Source organism: Hyalella azteca, unplaced genomic scaffold (assembly GCF_000764305.2).
Source record: "Hyalella azteca isolate HAZT.00-mixed unplaced genomic scaffold, Hazt_2.0.2 contig11538, whole genome shotgun sequence".
NCBI lineage: Eukaryota > Metazoa > Arthropoda > Malacostraca > Amphipoda > Hyalellidae > Hyalella > Hyalella azteca.
This window is the reverse complement of record NW_025941531.1, coordinates 1-20,108: the sequence shown is the minus strand read 5'-3', so window position 1 is coordinate 20,108 and position 20,108 is coordinate 1. Positions and strand designations below refer to the sequence as shown.

Genomic DNA, 20,108 nt, shown 5'->3' with positions numbered 1-20,108 from the left:
ACCGCAAGATTAACATTTGCAGATGAGCATTCCGTGAACGCCCCCAAGGCGATGATTGGTCTGAAGTGCCTACACTTCACTGGAAGAGTAGAAGCATTATGTCTCACTGATATTCTGTTTGATGTGCTGCTAGGCAATATACCAGGTGCCACCTGTGCTTGTGGGGGCGAAGGCGTAGCTGGGAGTCGCGACCGAAGAAGTGACTGGCGAAAAGGAAAGATCATTTCAACCGGCTATCCGCGATTCGTATCTAGGAATGGTGTGTTGCTCAGGCTGAACAATCGTGCTATCGTGGCAGACGTACGAAGGATGTTGTGCAGCAGATAGTCCTTCCCACCCAATTAAGGCATACAGTGATGAGGCTGGCTCATGATAGTTTTGTCGGGCCATTTGGGCACGCGGAAGACTCAGGACAGGATATTTAACCACTTTTATTGGCCAGGTTGTTTCGATGACGTCAGACGGTTCTGTCAGTCGTGTGAGGTCTGCCAAACTAAAGTTTCAAGCAAACTCGCTCCGGCTCCGTTAATTAATTTACCAATCATAGATAAACCCTTTGCCAGAGTTGATGTCGATATCATAGGTCCGCTGCCCAAATCTTCACATGGAAATAGGTTTGCACTAGTGTCAATTTTATTTTTTCAAAGGCCTCCCACACTCACCATTCCAACGAAAAGGAATTAATTTTATTAATTAAAAACGGAATGGTTTCATGTCAATGATCAGGGCCCCGACCTTAACGCCTCTGATGGTGGCCTACACCGACTCCGAGGGTCACTGAGGTGTGACGCGAGCGAGGAGCGGGCCCACGTCTAACTTTTCTCTGACTGCTGTTAGGATGCTAGCTGCATTGCCTCTCTCAGTCAAGGTAATTAGGAATGCAATTCAATTTTCATTGTCTATCAATAGTCATTTGTATCACACCTGACGATCGTGATCATCATAGTGCAATTAATACTAAAACTGGCTGTCATCTTAGAGAGGAATTGCAAAGTGATGCAAAGCCTTAGTCTGATACCAAAACTATAACTGCTTCTTGCTTGTCGAGGTTTGTAGTCTCTCCGCGGCTTCGCCCACAAATCATAACTCGTATAGTTACAACCGCAGGATTTGCTTCAGATACTATAGTTACCTTTTTACGTTCATAGGTCTATTAAGCTAGCATAGCTATTCCTTGCAAGACCATCAGGTTGTAGTATTTTCAAACTTGTGGATCGGTACCAAGGCATAACTTCGTATATTAGAAAATGACACCATATTAGATAATGACACCGAATTAGATTAGATAATGACGACACCAACTATCTGAAATACTTGCGCACGACTCAATACATTAACTTTTTTGCATTGATAATGTAGAGAGAAATAAGGACGGCAGTATGCCTAACGTACGGAGCATATTGTTTAACCATTAGTTTTTAGAATATTCTGCTGACAAGTAATGGGTAATTCCTCGTTTGAAATGATGCATCCTGTTGTCTTTCCATCTACACAAGTTGATCCGTTTTAGATTCGAAGTGCCATATTAGTTGAGGCCGCGCCGCCGAACGACAGCTCCTTGTAGTCGCAGTGCCGACACCTCCGTCTAGTTGAGCTGTAGCAGCACCACTTTAAGTTTTTTAAACGTTCACGTTGCCTTCAGGATTTTCATCATCGTCCTTTAAGTCCATCATTCCTTGTTATGTTTAATTATTTATGTTCATTGTTATGTTATATTGCATTCTACTTAATGAAACGTGGTCACTATCGTACCTAGATTTTTTCTGCAAACCAGACTCGGTGATCCTACTGCATTGATAATCGGATCCTTCGCCGACTTACGTAGATTTTATAAAGACGTCCATGTCATTCAACGTACGCTACCTAAAAATTAAACAAACAGCTGAAGACAGGTCCTTTGATATAAAAATTTCGCCCTTTAGTATCATTCAGATCTCACACTCACCTGAACCTGTCTTTTAGCAAGAGTCGGAAAGTTCGAATCTTAGAACGGTTAGCATTGAGTACTACCTTGTGTCAACATTACGCATAGTATAGTACCCAAGTTGATGCTTCAACGCTGGTACCGTCGTCCCTGGAAGCGTCATTCTCACCATCGTAAGCAAATCAGGTTTCCAAAAAACTAACGTCTGATGAAATGAACTTGTTCTAAGGACCGGGTGTAAATTAAATAGATGCAGAATGCCGCTGACTGCCTGTTACGTTAATCGTGGTCGTTTTTGTGCTCTTGAATCGTCAGACTATTGTCTAGTCTATTTCAAATTTTTCGAAAATTGAGACAAAATGTCTCCTATTACATATTGGAGCCCAGCTTCAATTATCACAAGAGAATCGTATCGTTATTTGTTTCCTTTCAGATGAACGCTCTTCAAGCTAAAGTGGATAAGGAGCGTTGGACAGATGCGGCATCCTATGTCCTCACAAAGGGAAAGCATGTCAGCATTTCCACATTGCAAAAAGAAGAGACTGACGATGACTGTTGGGCTGACGAGGACCAGAGGGTCCTGTACGGACTAATTCTGTCCATAAAGACACCCAAGAAGGACGCCAAGAAAATACAGTACCAACGGCAGGGGAAGATGCTTTCGACATACGACCGGTTGCTACTACTGAGGTAAATAAGCAGATACATTCCATCTGAGTCGCGACTGGAGAAAATGCCGATTTGCGACCCGACTGCAAACAAAAACTATTGTAAATTATTTTATTCTTTTTGTAATTGACTACCCCTATTTACGATAACGGAGCATTACGCTATAAATTGCGCATGACCCAACAAAATTTAATGCACTGTGTTTCACGATGCAGGGAGCTTCAAACGGGACAAGCGTTNTCTGTAATTCAACAATTTAGGAAGTAAAGCGCGTGTTGATCACGTTGAAACAATAGAATCTGAATTTTAGCTACAATTCATTACGAGCGTAAACTACCTACTTACCAGGTAGCGTCTCCATAGCCACAAGTTCAGTGATGTTCGTTTTATCAACCGAAACCCTGCCATGTCAAATGGAAAAAACGTGGCTGACCAAATTCCGTCTGGTAAAAGCGATAAATTGGAACGCGTTTTGATCAATAGATTAATTGACATGTAAGATGTCAAATAGAAATATAGGGTCATAAATAAAAATTTTCTAATTACTGAACCTGCTTCAAACTGCATACTCAGCCTCCTACGTACTGAGAATGCTTTCTCTAGATTGATATAAAGTATGAAAATGTCAAGAAACAATAGATCTCTAGAACCTCGTAACTAAGCCGAGCTTCTTTCAATAAAATGTTATGAAACAAGAACTACGTGTTCCGGCGCAGGCGCTTTGACTACAGGTCTTCTTACAAAGAATACAGCTAGTGGAAGATTACGATACGATAAAGGTTTTACAACATTTTACATGCTGCACGTCTACACACAAGGTTCGTCTTCTGTTTAAATATTGTGTTCTGGCCCACCCGGGCAGCGGATGTGGTGGTAATTTTTGCCAAGTATTCAGTTTTCGGTTACTTGGTACCACACCCTAAGTGCTGCCAGACTTATCTGGTCCACCCTTAGCCTTGACTGTTCTCAATCGGCAATCGCTCGGACCCTCAAGCAGAAAAATTGCTGACAACAGTCCTACAACAGGTGACGTGTAAAATGACACTATACCAAATGTAAATATATCACATATTAGACATATTATATATGACTGCGACTTAAAATGGCGCACAATCACGTAATTTATATCAAATTTAAGCATAAACCAGGAACAAAAATAAATATGTTAGTGATCATCACACTCCTATAGTCAAGTAAAGGCAAAAAGTAAAGGCAAAAAGTAAAGGCATTCTTAAAAAAATGAAATTACAACGACGGCAACTTTAACTCTCCTCAATATTCCATTTTGTAATTCAGTTCACCCTGTGTATCAGCTACTTCCCCAAGTGAATCAAACAAAATAAAAAAGTTTAACACTAAAACAAGTTTGCTACCAAGTTCAACAAACAGAAACCTATCGCGTTTCTGGAAAATTTAGAAATTAACCATCAAGTGACGACCATATATAAAATACAACTTGCTAATTCTCGCAATAATATACGAATAAAATCTTGGAATCTCTAATCGGCGATATCAGCAATTTAAACCGGTTCCTCAAGGTAACTCAACCTAGCGCTAAAAAATGAATAGCACATAGCTGGTAGAGTTTGAACTGAATTGCTACATCGAATATTGAGGAGCTTACAATCAAAAATCAAGATTCAGCGAACTAACTTATCTTAATTATACTATCCATACGTCACCGCACAACCACTTAATCAGTTGAAAGCAAAACTTTTTGTTTCAGGATTCAGTATTGCTGTGCTCACTGCTTTCGCTGGTCACCGACAATGACACGCAATGAGTATCCCAAGATATAGCCTTTTAATATTAACTTAATATACTACTTAAAGAATCAGTACAAAAATTTTATCTCGTGCTATGAATTTTTCATGAGGAATTTTACAAACATTTTATATACACAGCTGGATAATAGAGGTGGAAGGTCTCAGTTATAGAAAGTTTTCCTAAATCTAAAAATTCATTTATCACCCACAAGGGGCGGAAAAGTTTTACCAGAAATCACACAACATTTACAACATTACCTTCAAATGTGTACAGCATAACATTTACACGGTATATTATACGTTATATAATACGTATATTATATACACGTTTAACCAGCGCCTCTAGGTAACTTACCCTAGCGTGACAAAATTAAGATCACATATTAACTAAGTTTGCAATGAAAAATCAATATTCAACAAACTAACTTCACTTAATTATGCTATCCAAAATCACCGCACAACCACAAAATCAGTTAAAAAGCAAAACTTAACTATATATCAGGATGCACTAGTGCGTTGCTAGCTCACTGCTTTTGCTGGTCATAACTAACGATACACAATGAACAGCTGAATAAAAAAAGGCCTTTGTATTGCATTTATATACCTACAGTATCAATACAAAATGTTTTTCTCGGGCATTGATATTCTCATTGAGAATGTTACAACCATTTCATATACACAGCTGGACAGTTACTAGCATACTCGAACGTCTACACACAAGGATCGTCGTCTGTTCAGGCTTGTGTTCTCGCCCACCCGGGCGGCGGATGTGGTGGTAATTTTTGGCAAGTGTTCAATGACACTATACAAAATTTAATATATCACATATTACACATATTATATATGACAGCGACTTAAGAATGGCGCAGAATCACGTAATTTATATCAAATTTTAATTAAGCATATACCGGAAACAAAAATAAATACGTTATTGATCATCACACTGCCACAGTCCAGTTCATCGCGGTATTGGAAAGCAAGAAAATATCACGGCAAGAAAAAGGCAAGGACTGTTTATTGTTAAATAAATCATTATTAAAATAATAAAATTACAACTACGCCGACTTAAACTCTCCTCAATATTCGGTTTTGTAATTCAGTTCACACTGTTTACCACCTACTGACTTCCTCAAGTGAATCAAACAAAAAAGTCTAACACTAAAACAATTTTAGTTAATAACTTCAACAAAGTTAATAAGTACGTACAAAGGTAATCATTAAGTGGCGAGCAAATATAGAACACCTATCTGGTTTCTGGAAAATCTAGAAAGTAATCATTAAGTGGCGAGCAAATATAGAACACACCTCGCCTAGTTTTTTAATAAGATACGCATGAAATCTTTAGATCTCTAATCGGCAATATCAGTAATTTAAACCGGTGCCTCTAGGTAACTCAACCTAGCGTTAGAAAATGAATAGCACGAACTAACCAAGCTTACAATCAAAAATCAAGATTCAACGCACTAACTTCAACTTCACTTAATTGTATTATCCATAAGTCACCGCACAACCACTAAATCCGTTTAAAAGCTGTGTAAATGATAAAATCAGTTTAGTATTGCTGTGCTCTCTGCTTTCGCTGGTCACAGCTAAGGACATGCCATGACTCACCCAAGAAATAGGCTCTATGTTCCATTCATATACTTGAAGAATACTTATAAAGTGTTTGTTTCAGGCTTTAAATTTTTCATAAGGAATATTACAAACAACATATACACAGCTGGATAGTGTCCAGAATTACTCGCACGTCTAAACACAAGGAACGTCTTCTTTTTCAGACTTGTGTTCTGGTCCACCCAGGCGTCAGCGTATGTTTGACGTGTCAAAGCTGACCGCCGCCTCATAATCCGCCCGTTCGTTTAATCATCCTCAGCTTGAATCTCCTTAAGATCGCTGCGGCCCTCGAATGGCACCTGCACATCACGCTGCGCTGTCCGATCTGACACCGCTGCTCGGACTCTTATTGCTTCCAAGTTAGATCAAAAGAAAGGCGAGCACACCGAGATAACCCTGCACAAGCAGACGCTTTTAATATTGAATACAAATTGATCTCAAATTGAACACTAGGTTAAAAAAAGTGAAATTTATCCTAGGAGTAAACTTATCCAAGTCCATTCGGATACAAGGGCAAAGCTAATTTTATTAATTTATATACGTGTAAACCACTATATATATAAATAAATATTAAACCACACGTCCTAATGTCTGACGAGCCGCCGACCTACGTCGCTTACTACCTGCTGCTAAAGGCAGATTAGCGCCTGCGGCGTGCCGAGCTGGAAGCAGCTGCTCTTAGCACCTGCTTCCAGCTCGGGAGTTCCATACTTTGGATTCTACTAGTACTCACGACAAGTGCTCCCCTGGGACCCAGCCGTGCCAGCCTCGTGGACTGTCTTCTTCAGACCGCGTCCACAACCCGACAAAGCCTCGAAGGCTGAACCGCCAACTCAAAATCTGCACAAAATAAATGGTCTTATAGAAATGATTCATAAGCAAATAGTGTCAAAAAAGGTAAGGTTAGCCATCAATTATTTAAAATAACAAGGAAAACTCTGAATTACGGGAAGTACCTCAAAACCTTAATTTATTTACACATATAATCAATATCCGAGATTTCATTGAGAGAGATTTCACATTGTCATTTTAGAAACAAACAATATAGCGCCGACCACTTGACACCTGCATAAAAAATAGTCTTGTTAAAATGTTCATTGTAAACTGCAGAACTCCGACAACTCCACAGCTGCAAAAAAATATTTCATTTCAATCCTGCAAATGTAAGCAAATCCAACAAAATACACAACACAAGCAACCGTCTCCACCTCGAAAACGATGTTAATCCAGCTCGTGAGTACAGTGACATTATTACATGGGCAAATTCTAAAAAAATGGAAAATGAGAATGAGATACTAAAAGTTCATATGAGAATGTTACAGGTTAATACTATTTACCAGTATATCAATGACGAAAATCTTCATGTTTAAAAGACTGAACAGAGAGAAACCAGTTGGAAACTCCTACCACTGAACACAAGATCAAACATTTATACAAACAAAAGAAATACCTTATTTACTTGTTTAATTAACTGACCTGCATCCAGTGCATTAAAACAAGAACATAATTTCAATCTCCTATCTTCATCCGTTAAAAAATTAGAGAAAAACGGACTCACCGTATCCATAGTGATGCACTCTCCGTTGCCGTACTTGAATGGCCTGTTCGATGTTATAAATGCCGTCACACACAGCTGTGTTCTCCACACACATGCCGTAGTCACACTTGAATGACTTGTTACCAGTACACCGGTGCAGACGGTGGCAGTAGTCGTCTTCTCCTTGGTCGCAGTCCATGAACTTATTGTCGCAGAGCTTAGACGCCGCGATGCATTTACCGCTACGGCACCTGCACCATGCGGCTAATGTAGCGCGCTACATTTTACTGTAGCGGTAGCGGTAGCGCCCGTTACAATCTAGTGGGTGTAGCGGTAGCGGTAGCGCCCGCTACATGTAGAGCATGTAGCGGTAGCGGTAGCGCCGCTACATTTCCAAGTAGCGCTGCCCAGCTCTGCTCTTATGTTAATATATTGCTGTTTATTGTTAAAGTCTGTCCAGATTCAACTTTGAAGTGGTTCCTCTACCTCCAGCGCCTTGTTACTGCGTTCAGCGCCTTCTCGTTACACCTCGGCAAGTTTCAGCATTATCTTTTAAGAATATTTTCGTAATTTAATACAATAATACTAAAAAACTTTTATTTCATTTATTCCATTCAAAGGATGAAGCATTGTTAATACGGTTGAATTTCCACATATCGAATCGTCAATGACACTGCTATATTATTATCTTCAATTTATAGTGCAACGCTCGACTGCACTTCTTAAAGTACTATAGGTCTTAACGCTTGATGGTAATTTTGTGCCATCATGACTTCGTGGGCTGCAGTTCGCATATTAACCAGTTTACGGAAACTAAAGTTCAACTAAAAAAATGCTTGAAATTTCGTATGCATTTGTGTAGCTATAAATACCTAACCTAGTATGTCGTGTTTTTCAGATTCGGTTAATTACCACTCTTGATTAAGGCTCTGCCGTAGCCGCCTTGGACGTCTTGCCATCTTTACCTTGGAACAACCTCTGCACCATCGTAAGCAAATCTGAATTGTGCATTGGCCGATCGCTGTCTATTATTAAAATCGTACAAATCTGATAACCTGAATAATTTGCTGTGCTAATATAAATACCGTAGAATTGCCTCGATTTCAGAGTCAGAACATTGTCAATTTACCCTAACTCTCATTCCGTACTGAATTCACTAAATCATGCTACTATTTAATTATCTTGAATAAAACAAAGCGTTTCAAAAGATGGCATAAACTCTTTCATAGCTGTTAAGCACCAGACAACGGTGTTCCTGACAACGGCTAGACAAATTGGGTTATGTCGTAATACAATATTGATCACCTGTGCCTGGCCATTCCAGCATCACGCATTACCTATAGCAGTTAAGACTTGAATAGAGCATCGCCCATCTTTTCTAATTTTAAATTCTGCCGGACCAAACAAAAATTAATTTAAATTATGAAATGCCTACGTTCAGTAGGCATCGAAGGAAAATCCGATTTATCACCCAAGTTACTTCCACTCCTCACTCTTAATTTTTTATAGATGAATACGGTCCAGGACCTTATCGATGAAGAAAACTGGCAAGAGGCGACAACTTACGTGGTGCAAAAAGGCAAATATACAAGCCTCCTGCAACTTCGTCAAGAAGAACAAGACGAAGAATGTGCAGAAGAAGAAGACCAACGGGTCGTGTATGGATTAATCCTCTCCATCAAGAAGTACCACGACAACTCCCGGAAACTCCCATTTCTGCGCCACGGAAAGATTGTGGCTAAATACGACCGACTCGTCTTACTGAGGTAGCGGCGCGAAAAGATTTCATTACTTGCTCAGTTCAAAACTATTTTCTAAATAAAATGTGCCGAAATCAAATTTTGTACAATAAGTGTGACTTCCTCATTAATTGACACAGCTAAATTAACGAATGAATGTACAAACTGATTGCCATGCATCAGTAATTATTGTGCAAATGAAGTAAAGATTGATTAAAATAAATTTTCTTCCTACAGAAAACTCAAAACAGGAGAGGCATTTTACATAATCGCGGCAACGCAAGAAGAGGCATTTCATTTATTTAGATCACCAAATGTGCCTTACATCGGCCAATGGGTGGCAGTTTACGAGCCGCGATCAGCGGGCAAAATCCACCAACTGACGATCTTGGACACTAATACCTCATTAGTTCCATTGGCTCTATCCCCTAATACCGCGGATATTCGTTTGTCGACGGTGCTGGGAGCTGCCTCGAGCAAGGAACCAGTAATGACGTTTTTGATTGAAGTCCCAGCCAGTGACGTGCTTCTAGGAACAGTCGGCTTACCGCCAGCCTGCTCGGCCGTCATGTGCAACTCCTTGCATCTGAACGTGCTTGGAAAATCTTCTGAAAAATCTGGAAAATCTTGCCCAGCTCTCGTAGGCGGTCGAACAGATCATCGCACGCTAACCTGCAGCGTAACTATAAAAGGACACAAAATCAGCAGATGTCCTTTCAGCAGCGAGACGCTGGCTAATTTGCTGATCTCGAAGACAGTCCTGCAGGTGAATTATCACGGTTTTCACGTTATCAAAGTTCACTTAACTGAACGGAAAGTGTTAGACGTGGTCGTTGCGTCAATGGCCCAGAATATAATTACGAGAACATAGCCTCTGGACATTCACGGAAAATTTTGTTCCTGAGCACGGCAACTAAAAATTAATAGTGTTGAAGAATCTATAGTTATCTATAGTTATAGTTAATTGCCAAAAATTCCGAAATTACTGATAATAGTCTTTTCACAGCAAGCTATTTATCATATATTGCATCAAAGAGGAAAACCCTGAATTAAAACTCCTGATTAATACCTTGATAATAAGTATCGATTTTATTATTAATGTTCATTTGATATTACAAATGTTGAAACTTCCAAGAAACCGACATGTGCTCATACCTGATATTACGTAATTTTTTCTAAAACCTGTCAGTCGGAGAAAATATATCAAGACCGGGTGAGGGAGGGAGTGAAAAAGCTATTTAAAAGCTTCGTCGACTCCGACATCAGCATCATTGTAGGAGGCTGGTTCAAGCTGACCGTCGCTCCCGCAGACTCGGACCAGGATGCTCCGAAGCTGAGAAGGAACGTGCACATATCTCTCCTAACTCCAAAAGCACTGCCTGAAGATTTTCAGCCAATTTCCATCGATCGGGATAATAATCCCGGGATGACAATCCCTACTACAGCTCCACAAGCTGAAATACATCCGTCCATTCGGCAACGGAGAATGCATGCATACATGACGCCGGACATGACAGCAGAGAGAGCGGAAGACGTCGCTGGACCTAGTCGCCTCCAAAGACCGAAAATCACACCAGGACAAATTCTTCTGACAAGTTTCACAACCAGGAGCAGAGACTTGGACCATGAAGAACAAGCGACTGCTAACGACGAAACAGAGATAAGTCCTACCCAATTCCCCCGAAAGAAGCTCAGAATCTTAACAAGGGCTGTAGTTCATGAAAATCAACCTATGGACAGTGACCCAGAAGAAACCGACACTAACATCGAGAACAACAGCGAATAAATTATTCCGGAAAGATATCACTTAAGGTTTTCCACCAATTTGTATTGCACTTTGATTTGTAGATTTACTGATTTTGAAGTCAAATAAAAATGGAGGGGTCATACGAAAAAAATATCTAATTACTGAACTTTCTTTGAACTGCATACTCAGCCTCCAGCGTACTGAAAATGCTCTCTATAGATTGATAGCAAGTTAGAAAATATCTGGAAGCAATAGATCTCTGGGACCTCGGAACGAAACCGAGCGGAATTCAATTGCATGTTTTGTAAGAAGAACTACATGTTCAGGCGCAGGCGCTTTGGCTACAGGTCTTCGTACAAAGAATACAGCTAGTGGGAGATTACGATACGATAGGTTTTACAACCCTTATTACCATTCCAGTTACGCAAAGCTTGTCCTCAAAAATGAACACTGATATGGATTTTCATTCATTGAAGAGAAGCATTGTTGACGCGTCGTACCACTGGAACGCTCAGGAACGACCACGTGCGTAGTTGATTATATTCCATAGCGGATTTGGAACACAACAGTATCACGCACTTCAAACAGTATCACGCAGCCAGCTACCTCGGCCCATTGGGACAAAACCATGTCTTGAAATAGAATCTAAAGTTTTCCCCTGATCGACATTCTTCAGGTTCGTCCAGGACAGCGAGAGAACACGCAGTTTTGTAGTGCTTGACCGGTTTCTGCGAATGAATGCGAAAAAGGACTAGTATAATTAGTGCAAGTACACAGTGAGTCATTCATATTACTGTTACCAGCTATTATGAAACTATGCTGCTTACCTTACCAAATTACTGCTTAGGCAAGCTCAAATTGAAGAGCTAACACAAAAAGAAAAATAGTCGACTAATCGTAACCAAACGTGTAAGCTTTGTCCCAAATTTTTACAAGTCAGTTCAGAAGTAGGGCTGAGCGTAAGACTATTAACAGGATAAGGATATTTGATCTAGTATTTAGCAGCCCGGGTGAAACTCCTTTTCGTGATGCGAAAGAGCAAATGCTATTGACTATACATTTATTCAGTAACGATGCAAGTATAGAATTTTTAATTTCACAACTATTCTACAGTGTAGCTTCAATACACTTAAAATTTACACCCGATTACTAAAACAATTGACAGGTCTTCTAAAATGTTACTTAGTTGAATGAATGAAGTTTACTGAAGTTCTTTTACCGTGAACAAAAAACGTGCAATTAGCAAAGATGTTGCTCTAATGTTCAATTCTCGACAAGCGTCATACAGCTATACCGACAAGGCTCATTACAGATATGGGAGACGGTGGCTAACATGCCTCCAATAAAATCACAGAAATATCGACTTACTTAAATCAAACATACATAAATTTTGACTACTGCTAATAGTAAGTTTACCTAATCGCAGGAAAAAATGGAATCAAAATCATCCGTAATAATAATTTACTTCAAAGAAACGAACACATACTGATGTTAGTAATCGTCTTTCTACGGTATAAGCTCCACTACTATACTCCGTAACAAGAAAGTGCTAGCAAAAACAGTATAATTTTTTAATTTCGAGGAAAAAACGGCTACAATTCTGAAATCAAATAAGATGCCAGCGCTTCCGCTCCAATCCATAATGCAACCATCTGCACTGTAGACTATTCTTAAACACCCAGAGCGCATTAGCAAATCGATTACCATCGCGCTGCAGTCGAAATGTGGCAAACATATAATTGCACAAAAAAAATGATGCATACATTCTTGCTCAGATTCAAGCAAACATAAAATTTATAGCATAGTAAAATATGGCGACAAAACCTAGAGGACTCACAACAAAGGAATTATACTTCCAGTTTAGATACATATTTCAAATTCTAAGGACGAAAATTGCATTTAATATTAATAATTAAGAATAGTTAAGAATTACCATCATTGATAAAGAATAGTTCATTCATTGCCAAGCGTTCAATTTTCGGTTACTCGGTACTACACTGTAAGTGCTGCCAGACTAGTCTGGTCCACCCTTAGTCTAGAGTCTAGCCTGTTCTGTATAGCCACTTTTTTCCTCCAATCGCTCGGACCCTAAAGCAGAAAAATTGCTGACAACAGTCCTACAACAGGTGACGTGTGAAATGACACTATACAAAATTTAAATACATCACATATTATATATGACTGCGACTTAAGAATGGCGCAGAATCACGTAATTTATATCAAATTTTAATTAAGCATTTACCGGGAACAAAAATAAATATGTTATTGATCATCACATTCCTATAAGTCAAGTTCATCACGGTATTGGAAAGCAAAAAAAGGCACGGCAAGAAATAGGCAAGGATTGTTTTTTGTGAAATAAATCAGTATTAAAAAAATAAAATTACAACTACGCCCACTTTAACTCTCCTCAATATTCGATTTTGTAATTCAGTTCACACTGTTTACCAGCTACTGACTTCCTCAAGTGAATCAAACAGAAAAAAGTCACTAAAATAATGTTAGTTTCCAAGTTCAACAAACAAACCTATCGGGTTTCTGGAAAATCTAGAAAGTAATCATTAAGTGGCGAGCAAATATAGAACACACATCGCCTATTTTTTTAATAAGATACGCATGAAATCTTTAAATCTCTAATCGGCAATATCAGTAATTTAAACCGGTGCCTCTAGGAGAAAATGAATAGCACGTACGAACTAATACAATCAAAAATCAAGATTCAAAGAACTAACTTTAACTTCACTTAATTGTATTATCCATAAGTCACACCGCACAAACACTAAATCAGTTTAAAAGCTGTGTAAAAGCTAAAATCAGTTTAGTATTGCTGCCATGACTAACCCAAAAAATAGGCTCTATATTCCATTCATATACTTAAAGAATACGTTCCAAATTTGTCGTTCCAGGCTTTGAATTTTCCATGAGGAATGTTACAAACATCTTATATACACAGCTAGATAGTGTCCAGAATATTCGCACGTCTACACACAAGGCGAGTATTCTGATGTTTCAGACTTGTGTTCTGGTCCACCCGGGCGTTAGCGTATGTTTTTTCCTTCATACAATAAGTGTCAAAGCAGACCGCCGTCTCATAATCCGCCCGTTCGTTTCATTACTCCTCACGCTGAAACTTGAATCTACTTGAGATCGCTGCCGCCCTAAAAGGCACCTGCACATCACGCTGCGCTGTCCGATTTGCCACACTGAAACAGCTGCTCGGACTCCTGTTGCTTTCAAGGTAGATCAAAAGAAAGGCGAGCACACCGAGATAACCCTGCACAAGCAGACGCTCTTTATATTGAATACAAATTCATCTCAAATTGAGCACTCGGTTAAAAATGTGGAAAATTTCCCACCGTTAATAAGATTTCTATTCTTTAAACTGAATTTAGTTATAATTTACGTTTGGGTAATATTAAGATTAGTCTAGGGTAAGTTTATATGTAAGTATAAAAATCAAAGTACTAAAGTCAAAACGCAAATGGCGGAAAAACGGGGGCTTGCGCCCCGGTCCGTTTTTTTGATTTGGCAATAAAAATCAAAGTACTAAAGTCAAAACGCAAATGGCGGAAAAACGGGGGCTTGCGCCCCGGTCCGTTTTTTTGATTTGGCAACCAGATAATCCATTCAACCCCCATATCTTAATATCAATAACAATAAAATTACCTTCTTACATCCTACGATGTCTCCCGCACGATGTGCTTCCATTATGTAACATCAACATTGACTCAGCGTCATAAACTGCTTTTAAATGGTTCATAATTTCAATATAAGCAACAACATGGAGTCCCTAACCTAACCATAATATTACCCTGATAGTCTGTCGAGGTTGACACAACCATGTCTAGGAGCAAGGTCTCCCTAACAAGGTAATGGCCTTGCAGTGCTTAACCCTAACTCAGGTTCTATTACCGGGTTGGCCCTGCTTTAAAAAACAAGAACTTGGCACTCCTCACCTAACCTCCAGATTCCATCAGCTATGTCTAGACTGCATCAGAAGTCCTCAGTTCTTACATTCATTAAAATAACCTTTAGACCTAAATAACCTGTAGACCAGATTACTAGAATTTGAAACGAGAACCAACACCAGTGGCCACGGCTTTAAACAAAAAAAAACGCATTGTAACACATCTATGCGACAACATTTCTCCTCGCTTCGAGTCACCGACATGTGGAACAGCCTCCCTGATAGCTTCGTTGACGCTCCGAGTATGAACGCCTTCAAGAACAGGCTAGACGAGGCTAAGCAGAAGCATATGTTAAATCGTAAAATGCCTAGCAATTTGCGAACCACGCAATAAGTCCAGCAGCTATCTCAATCAATCGTCAGTTATGTAAAGATCGGGTTCCAAAGACAGGATCCCTTGTGAATCAAGTCACGAAAAATTCAAGAATCGGTAACAGGCTATGGGCCTATTTCTTCAGTACCGACACTTCTATTCTATTCTATAACCTGTCTTAATTTGGCGAGTCTCATCCGACAGCGAAAGGGACCCCAAAGCGCGAAAGTCAGCTCAGTCTTCCGTACGTTGGCACGAAAGATTGAGCCCCAATGGTTCTGTATGGACTGCATCAGAATCTATGAAGCACCTGGATCACGGAGGCCGAAAATATTGAAAATCGGACACAACGCCATGTAACCCAAAAAAGTAATAAAATATAGAAATAAAAACAAGTTACTGGAGATATTTCTTAAAAAATATTGACGTCATCGCATTCACAATGGAGTGAGATACGAGTATAACCTAATCAACATTATTACCCATACTATCCTCATTTATGATCGAAAATTGGATAGAAAATCTCACAATTCTTTTTAGTTAAAAAGTTCTAGCTCACAGTAAAATAGCAGCAGAAAATAGATTAACACACCAAAAGATGCACCAGAAAACTTAGCTAATTATCATCTATACCTATACGATATCTATCTATCTATAATAATACGATAAACGAGTTTCGGAACCATGCGATAGATCTCGCAGAATGTGGGAAACTCTCAGCACGCCATTTTCAGCGACAAATTCCGGCCGCTTTAGAAGGAGCTGTGATGTGTGCCAGGCATCGTCGTGTAGAATTTAATGTGATAAACCTTTAGAAAAAAACAATCAGATACGATGCTTCGTTCAGAAGTTACGTCGAAATAAAGATAAGAAAAAGTAGAAAAAATTGAAATTGAACAATCATTTTTTTTTAATATCAAAATCCCAGAAATGAAACCCACAAAATTATGTAGGCATCACTTGTAAGAAATGGTATGTAAAGTCTGAAGGTGATAATAAAAGATGCAACTGAGATATAAACGCATACCTGCCGTTTGTTGCAGAAACAATAAATACATTAAAATGTTCGTCAGCAATCAAGAAATGCGTGTATGAAGTTATAAGCAAATCGTCGATGGTTGAATGAAGCAAATTCGATACTTAACCAATCAATAGTTTTTAAAGTAAACAAAAATTCATCATTAAGCCACCTGCGTTACCAATTCACAGATGATCTCAAGTCAAAATTTTTAAATGAAAGAAGATATTTCAAGACAACAACATATCAACGCAATTTGCCCAGCAATATAGATGCCCGTAAAATCTATCCTCTACTCCAAACTCTTCGAAATAAATTTATAAAAAAGTCTTTTCTTCTCCAATTCACTATATATATCAATGAAGCGTTAAACACGTCTAAAATGGTACAACATTAGACCTAACAAATTTACTAACAGCTGCTTCAATATATTCCATGCTTTTTAGATTTTACGATTTGTAAGGTGTTGTCTCAGTTGAATTATGACTTCAAATTCTGAATGAATACTATCACCTAAAACTTTATCAATTCAGCCTTCCGGGACCAGTACAAAATTATTCCTATATTAATTGCCAATTCAATACTAATCATGAATAAACTTATTATTTATTAGTCTATCCTTACAAATTATTTAATACCTTTTCATTTTCTGTCATCTCCTGTAAACTTTGAAGAAAAATAAATACAAAATTCAACATGCAATCGAATATACATCAATTTAACTATTTGCAATTGCCATGCGAGATACTAAAAGCACCATGCGAAGACAAAGCTTCGTATCAAAGCTTGTAAGGGCGCTGCTTTCCGTTTCCCGACTCATTGTCGCTCTGGACCTTATAGTACGTACAAGCTTTATTTGTGCCGCGAAGTCCTGCCGTTTAGTCTCTCTGTGCCGCCTAACTTTCATTTCGTCCACATCACTACTTGAAGAGTAAGTATCATTGAAGTGATATGTAACTAATTATGTAAGTGTGGTTTCGGTAATTTTAGTTTCTATGAACCCATTTGCAATATAAACGTATACATTTTAGTCAGTAGATATTAAGGTAATGGTTATTGTAAATTTATTTAAGTGTCAATGTTGAATCTGGCTTCCTATTCGAATATTATGAAGGGTCATTAGCTTCAAATTTCTTCGTAATTCAGTTGGTAATGTATAATTAGATATGCTGAATCGACAGATAATCGCCGAGACGTTGATTAGACGTTCAAATTTTACCCAATGTCTGATAGTCTTCTTCATATTGCTAATCGACCAACGTTACTCAGACTATATCGACACAAATTTTGAATTTGTTAGTTATAATTTCAGTGTGACAGTAGGACGGCGTAAGGTCTCTTGTACTGTAAATTGAAATTTTCGCGATTTTCCGCTAAATTTTCAATACGCGTCACTTACCATTTCCACTTACGCGTCAAGCGCCGTTTTGCTGCTGCTTTTAGCGCTTTGGCATCGCAGCACCGCCGCAAGCGCTCAAGTCTTTCTTTTGGTAAATTTTATCATTTATTGAAAGTTGTTGAATCGACATTTAATGATAATGTCATAAATTGATTTACATATATTTTCCATTCACTGTAACAAGCATACGGCGTAATCTAGAACATTGGATTTTGAGTTAATAAGACATTTCACACTACTATCTTCATTCGCACAATTGTAAGTTTATGCCATCCATTCAATGGCCGATTTCAGATTTGCCAGTGCCTGTGCTTCCAGCTCCTTCCCGTCGTAGCCTCCCTGAATCACTCGCACCATCGTAAGGCTATAGTTTTCCTTGAACACCATAATTGCAATATTATCAGGGCTGACCAATCGACTGTATCAAGTTATTATAGCGTGCATGATAAAACCATAGTATTAAAGTGCAAACTTCCAGCGCTACTCAACTCTTCAGTCCAATATAGATTTTTTTTCACGTAAATGAAACTACCTTGAAGAGGAAATTAGAGAATAGTTCTAAACACTTGTACAACTTGTTGTTTACTAATTGCACGTCTGACATTAACTACAGGTTGATAAATTTGAAGTTTTAATCGTGCAAGAGCCTCGAATCTATGTGCAATTCTTAACAGGGAGTTCAACTGCAATCATCACTTGATAATTTTACAACTTGTATACTTTACCATGCTCATTAAACAGATGAACGCTGTTCAAGACAAGGTAGACAATGAATTGTGGAAGGAAGCGGCAACCTATGTCGTCGACAAGGGCAGATACGTCAGCATTTCTCAACTACAGAGAGAAGAGAAAGACGACGACTGTTCAGACGACGAGGACCGAAGAGTTCTATACGGGCTTGCCCTCTCTATTAAAAAGCCCAAAAATGAAGGCGCGAAGAAGATGCAGTACCAGAAGCAGGGGAAAACTCTTAATACGTACAGCAGGCTGGTACTACTGAGGTAAGGAGCAGAACCATTTTCATGAAAATGAATTGAACTGGAATGGTATTCCTAATTTCTCTTTGGCAGATAAAAACCTATGAACCGATTTTAAGCGTTGCTAGAAGTATACTAGTTTTACTGATAATTTTTTTTCTAAATTGCTGAAGTTCGGTCAATCATTCGCATTTATTAGAGTTCATTTATATTCCAGGGAAATTCAAACAGGCGCAGGCTTCTACGTCATCGCCCCCTATCCGGAAGACGCCTTCCACTTGTTCAGGTTCCCCAACATTCCATTCCTTGGCTCATGGGTTGCGATTTATGAACCGCAATCAAGTGGAACCATACACGGCTTACCTTTGATAACCACGAGTACTTCACTGATTCCGATAGAAGTGTCCTCGGATACTAGTGAAATCCGCCTCACCTCAATCCTAGATGCCACGACTCTGAAGGAACCGGTCAAAACCTTTCTGCTGGAAGTACCAGCAAGTGACGTACGATTGGGTAAAATTGGTTTGCCGACGGCTTGCACAGCAATTATGTGCGATTCGCTGCACAAGTCTTCGCCGACAGACCCCAGCAACAACAAGTGCCCAGCGCTCGTCGGAGGCCGCAGCGACAAACGCTGCCTCACGTGCAGCGTTACTATAAAGGGTTTCCCTATAAAGAGGTGCCCCTATAGCAGCGAGGCCTTGGCAAACTTGCTGATTTCCAAGGAGGTTTTGCAGGTAATTTACTTTTTATTTAGCAAGATTAATATTGTACGTCTGGATAAACTAGAATTAAAGCTTGAAGCAATTTTGAATACTGCGATTACCTTTCAAAAAGTTAAAATTAGGAAGTTACATGAATGAATAAAGTCTCTCTTTTCAGGCGGAGAAAGTAGATATAGATCATATCGGGGAAAAGGTCAAGGAGTTCGTCCGCAAGCTCGCTGAAGCAGGAGCTAGCTTCATCTGCGCTGGCTGGTTTAAGCACACAATAACTGCGTCGGCCGAATCTGGTGAAGCGCCAAACCAACGCAGAAACGTCCACATCTCAGTCTTGAGACCAAAGATTATGCCACCAACGATTGGCTTAATAACTCTGGATGAAGCAAGAGAAACCTCACGACCTGCGAATCCTCCAAGAGCAACGATGAGCCGAGCCATTGTACAAACTCTGATGCCGAGATACATGACGCCAAACCAACCGCGAGACGACCACTTGATATCCAGCGACGAGGACCCCATGGCAGGACCAAGCGATGTTCAACGAAGTAAGAAGGCTAGAACTGATGCAACACCGGGTATTGTTCTGTCTAGATTCACGACACGTCGCACCACGAATACCACCACCTTAGATGCTCAGGACGAGATCACCAACGAAGAAAGCGATGCAGATAATGAAGTGCCTTCGGTGGAAGAAGAGTGAGCCATTCAATCAACTT

At 39.4% G+C, this 20,108-nt stretch overlaps 2 protein-coding genes and 2 long non-coding RNA genes across 4 annotated transcripts; 3 read left to right on the top strand and 1 right to left on the bottom strand.

Moving 5' to 3' along the window:
- The first annotated feature begins 2,312 nt into the window (after positions 1–2,312).
- Positions 2,313–3,384, top strand: LOC108673060. The gene is made up of 3 exons (XR_001930951.2): positions 2,313–2,614; positions 2,809–2,829; positions 3,373–3,384. It is a non-coding gene; the product is annotated as an uncharacterized LOC108673060 (long non-coding RNA).
- Positions 3,385–4,528: 1,144 nt separating this feature from the next.
- On the bottom strand, positions 4,529–7,758 carry LOC108673059. The gene is made up of 3 exons (XR_001930950.2): positions 7,532–7,758; positions 6,707–6,813; positions 4,529–6,369 (listed from the first exon to the last, which is right to left on the bottom strand). It is a non-coding gene; the product is annotated as an uncharacterized LOC108673059 (long non-coding RNA).
- Positions 7,759–8,403: 645 nt separating this feature from the next.
- LOC125178640 lies at positions 8,404–11,138 on the top strand. The gene is made up of 4 exons (XM_047882882.1): positions 8,404–8,498; positions 9,020–9,276; positions 9,487–10,015; positions 10,439–11,138. Exons 2-4 carry the CDS (start codon positions 9,020–9,022, stop codon positions 11,033–11,035), a joined length of 1,383 nt encoding a protein of 460 aa, XP_047738838.1. The 5' UTR covers positions 8,404–8,498; the 3' UTR covers positions 11,036–11,138.
- Positions 11,139–17,855: 6,717 nt separating this feature from the next.
- LOC108673058 lies at positions 17,856–20,092 on the top strand. Its single transcript, XM_018160838.2, has 4 exons — positions 17,856–18,051; positions 18,435–18,694; positions 18,888–19,407; positions 19,553–20,092. Exons 2-4 carry the CDS (start codon positions 18,435–18,437, stop codon positions 20,090–20,092), a joined length of 1,320 nt encoding a protein of 439 aa, XP_018016327.2. The 5' UTR covers positions 17,856–18,051.
- The last annotated feature ends 16 nt before the right edge of the window (positions 20,093–20,108 follow it).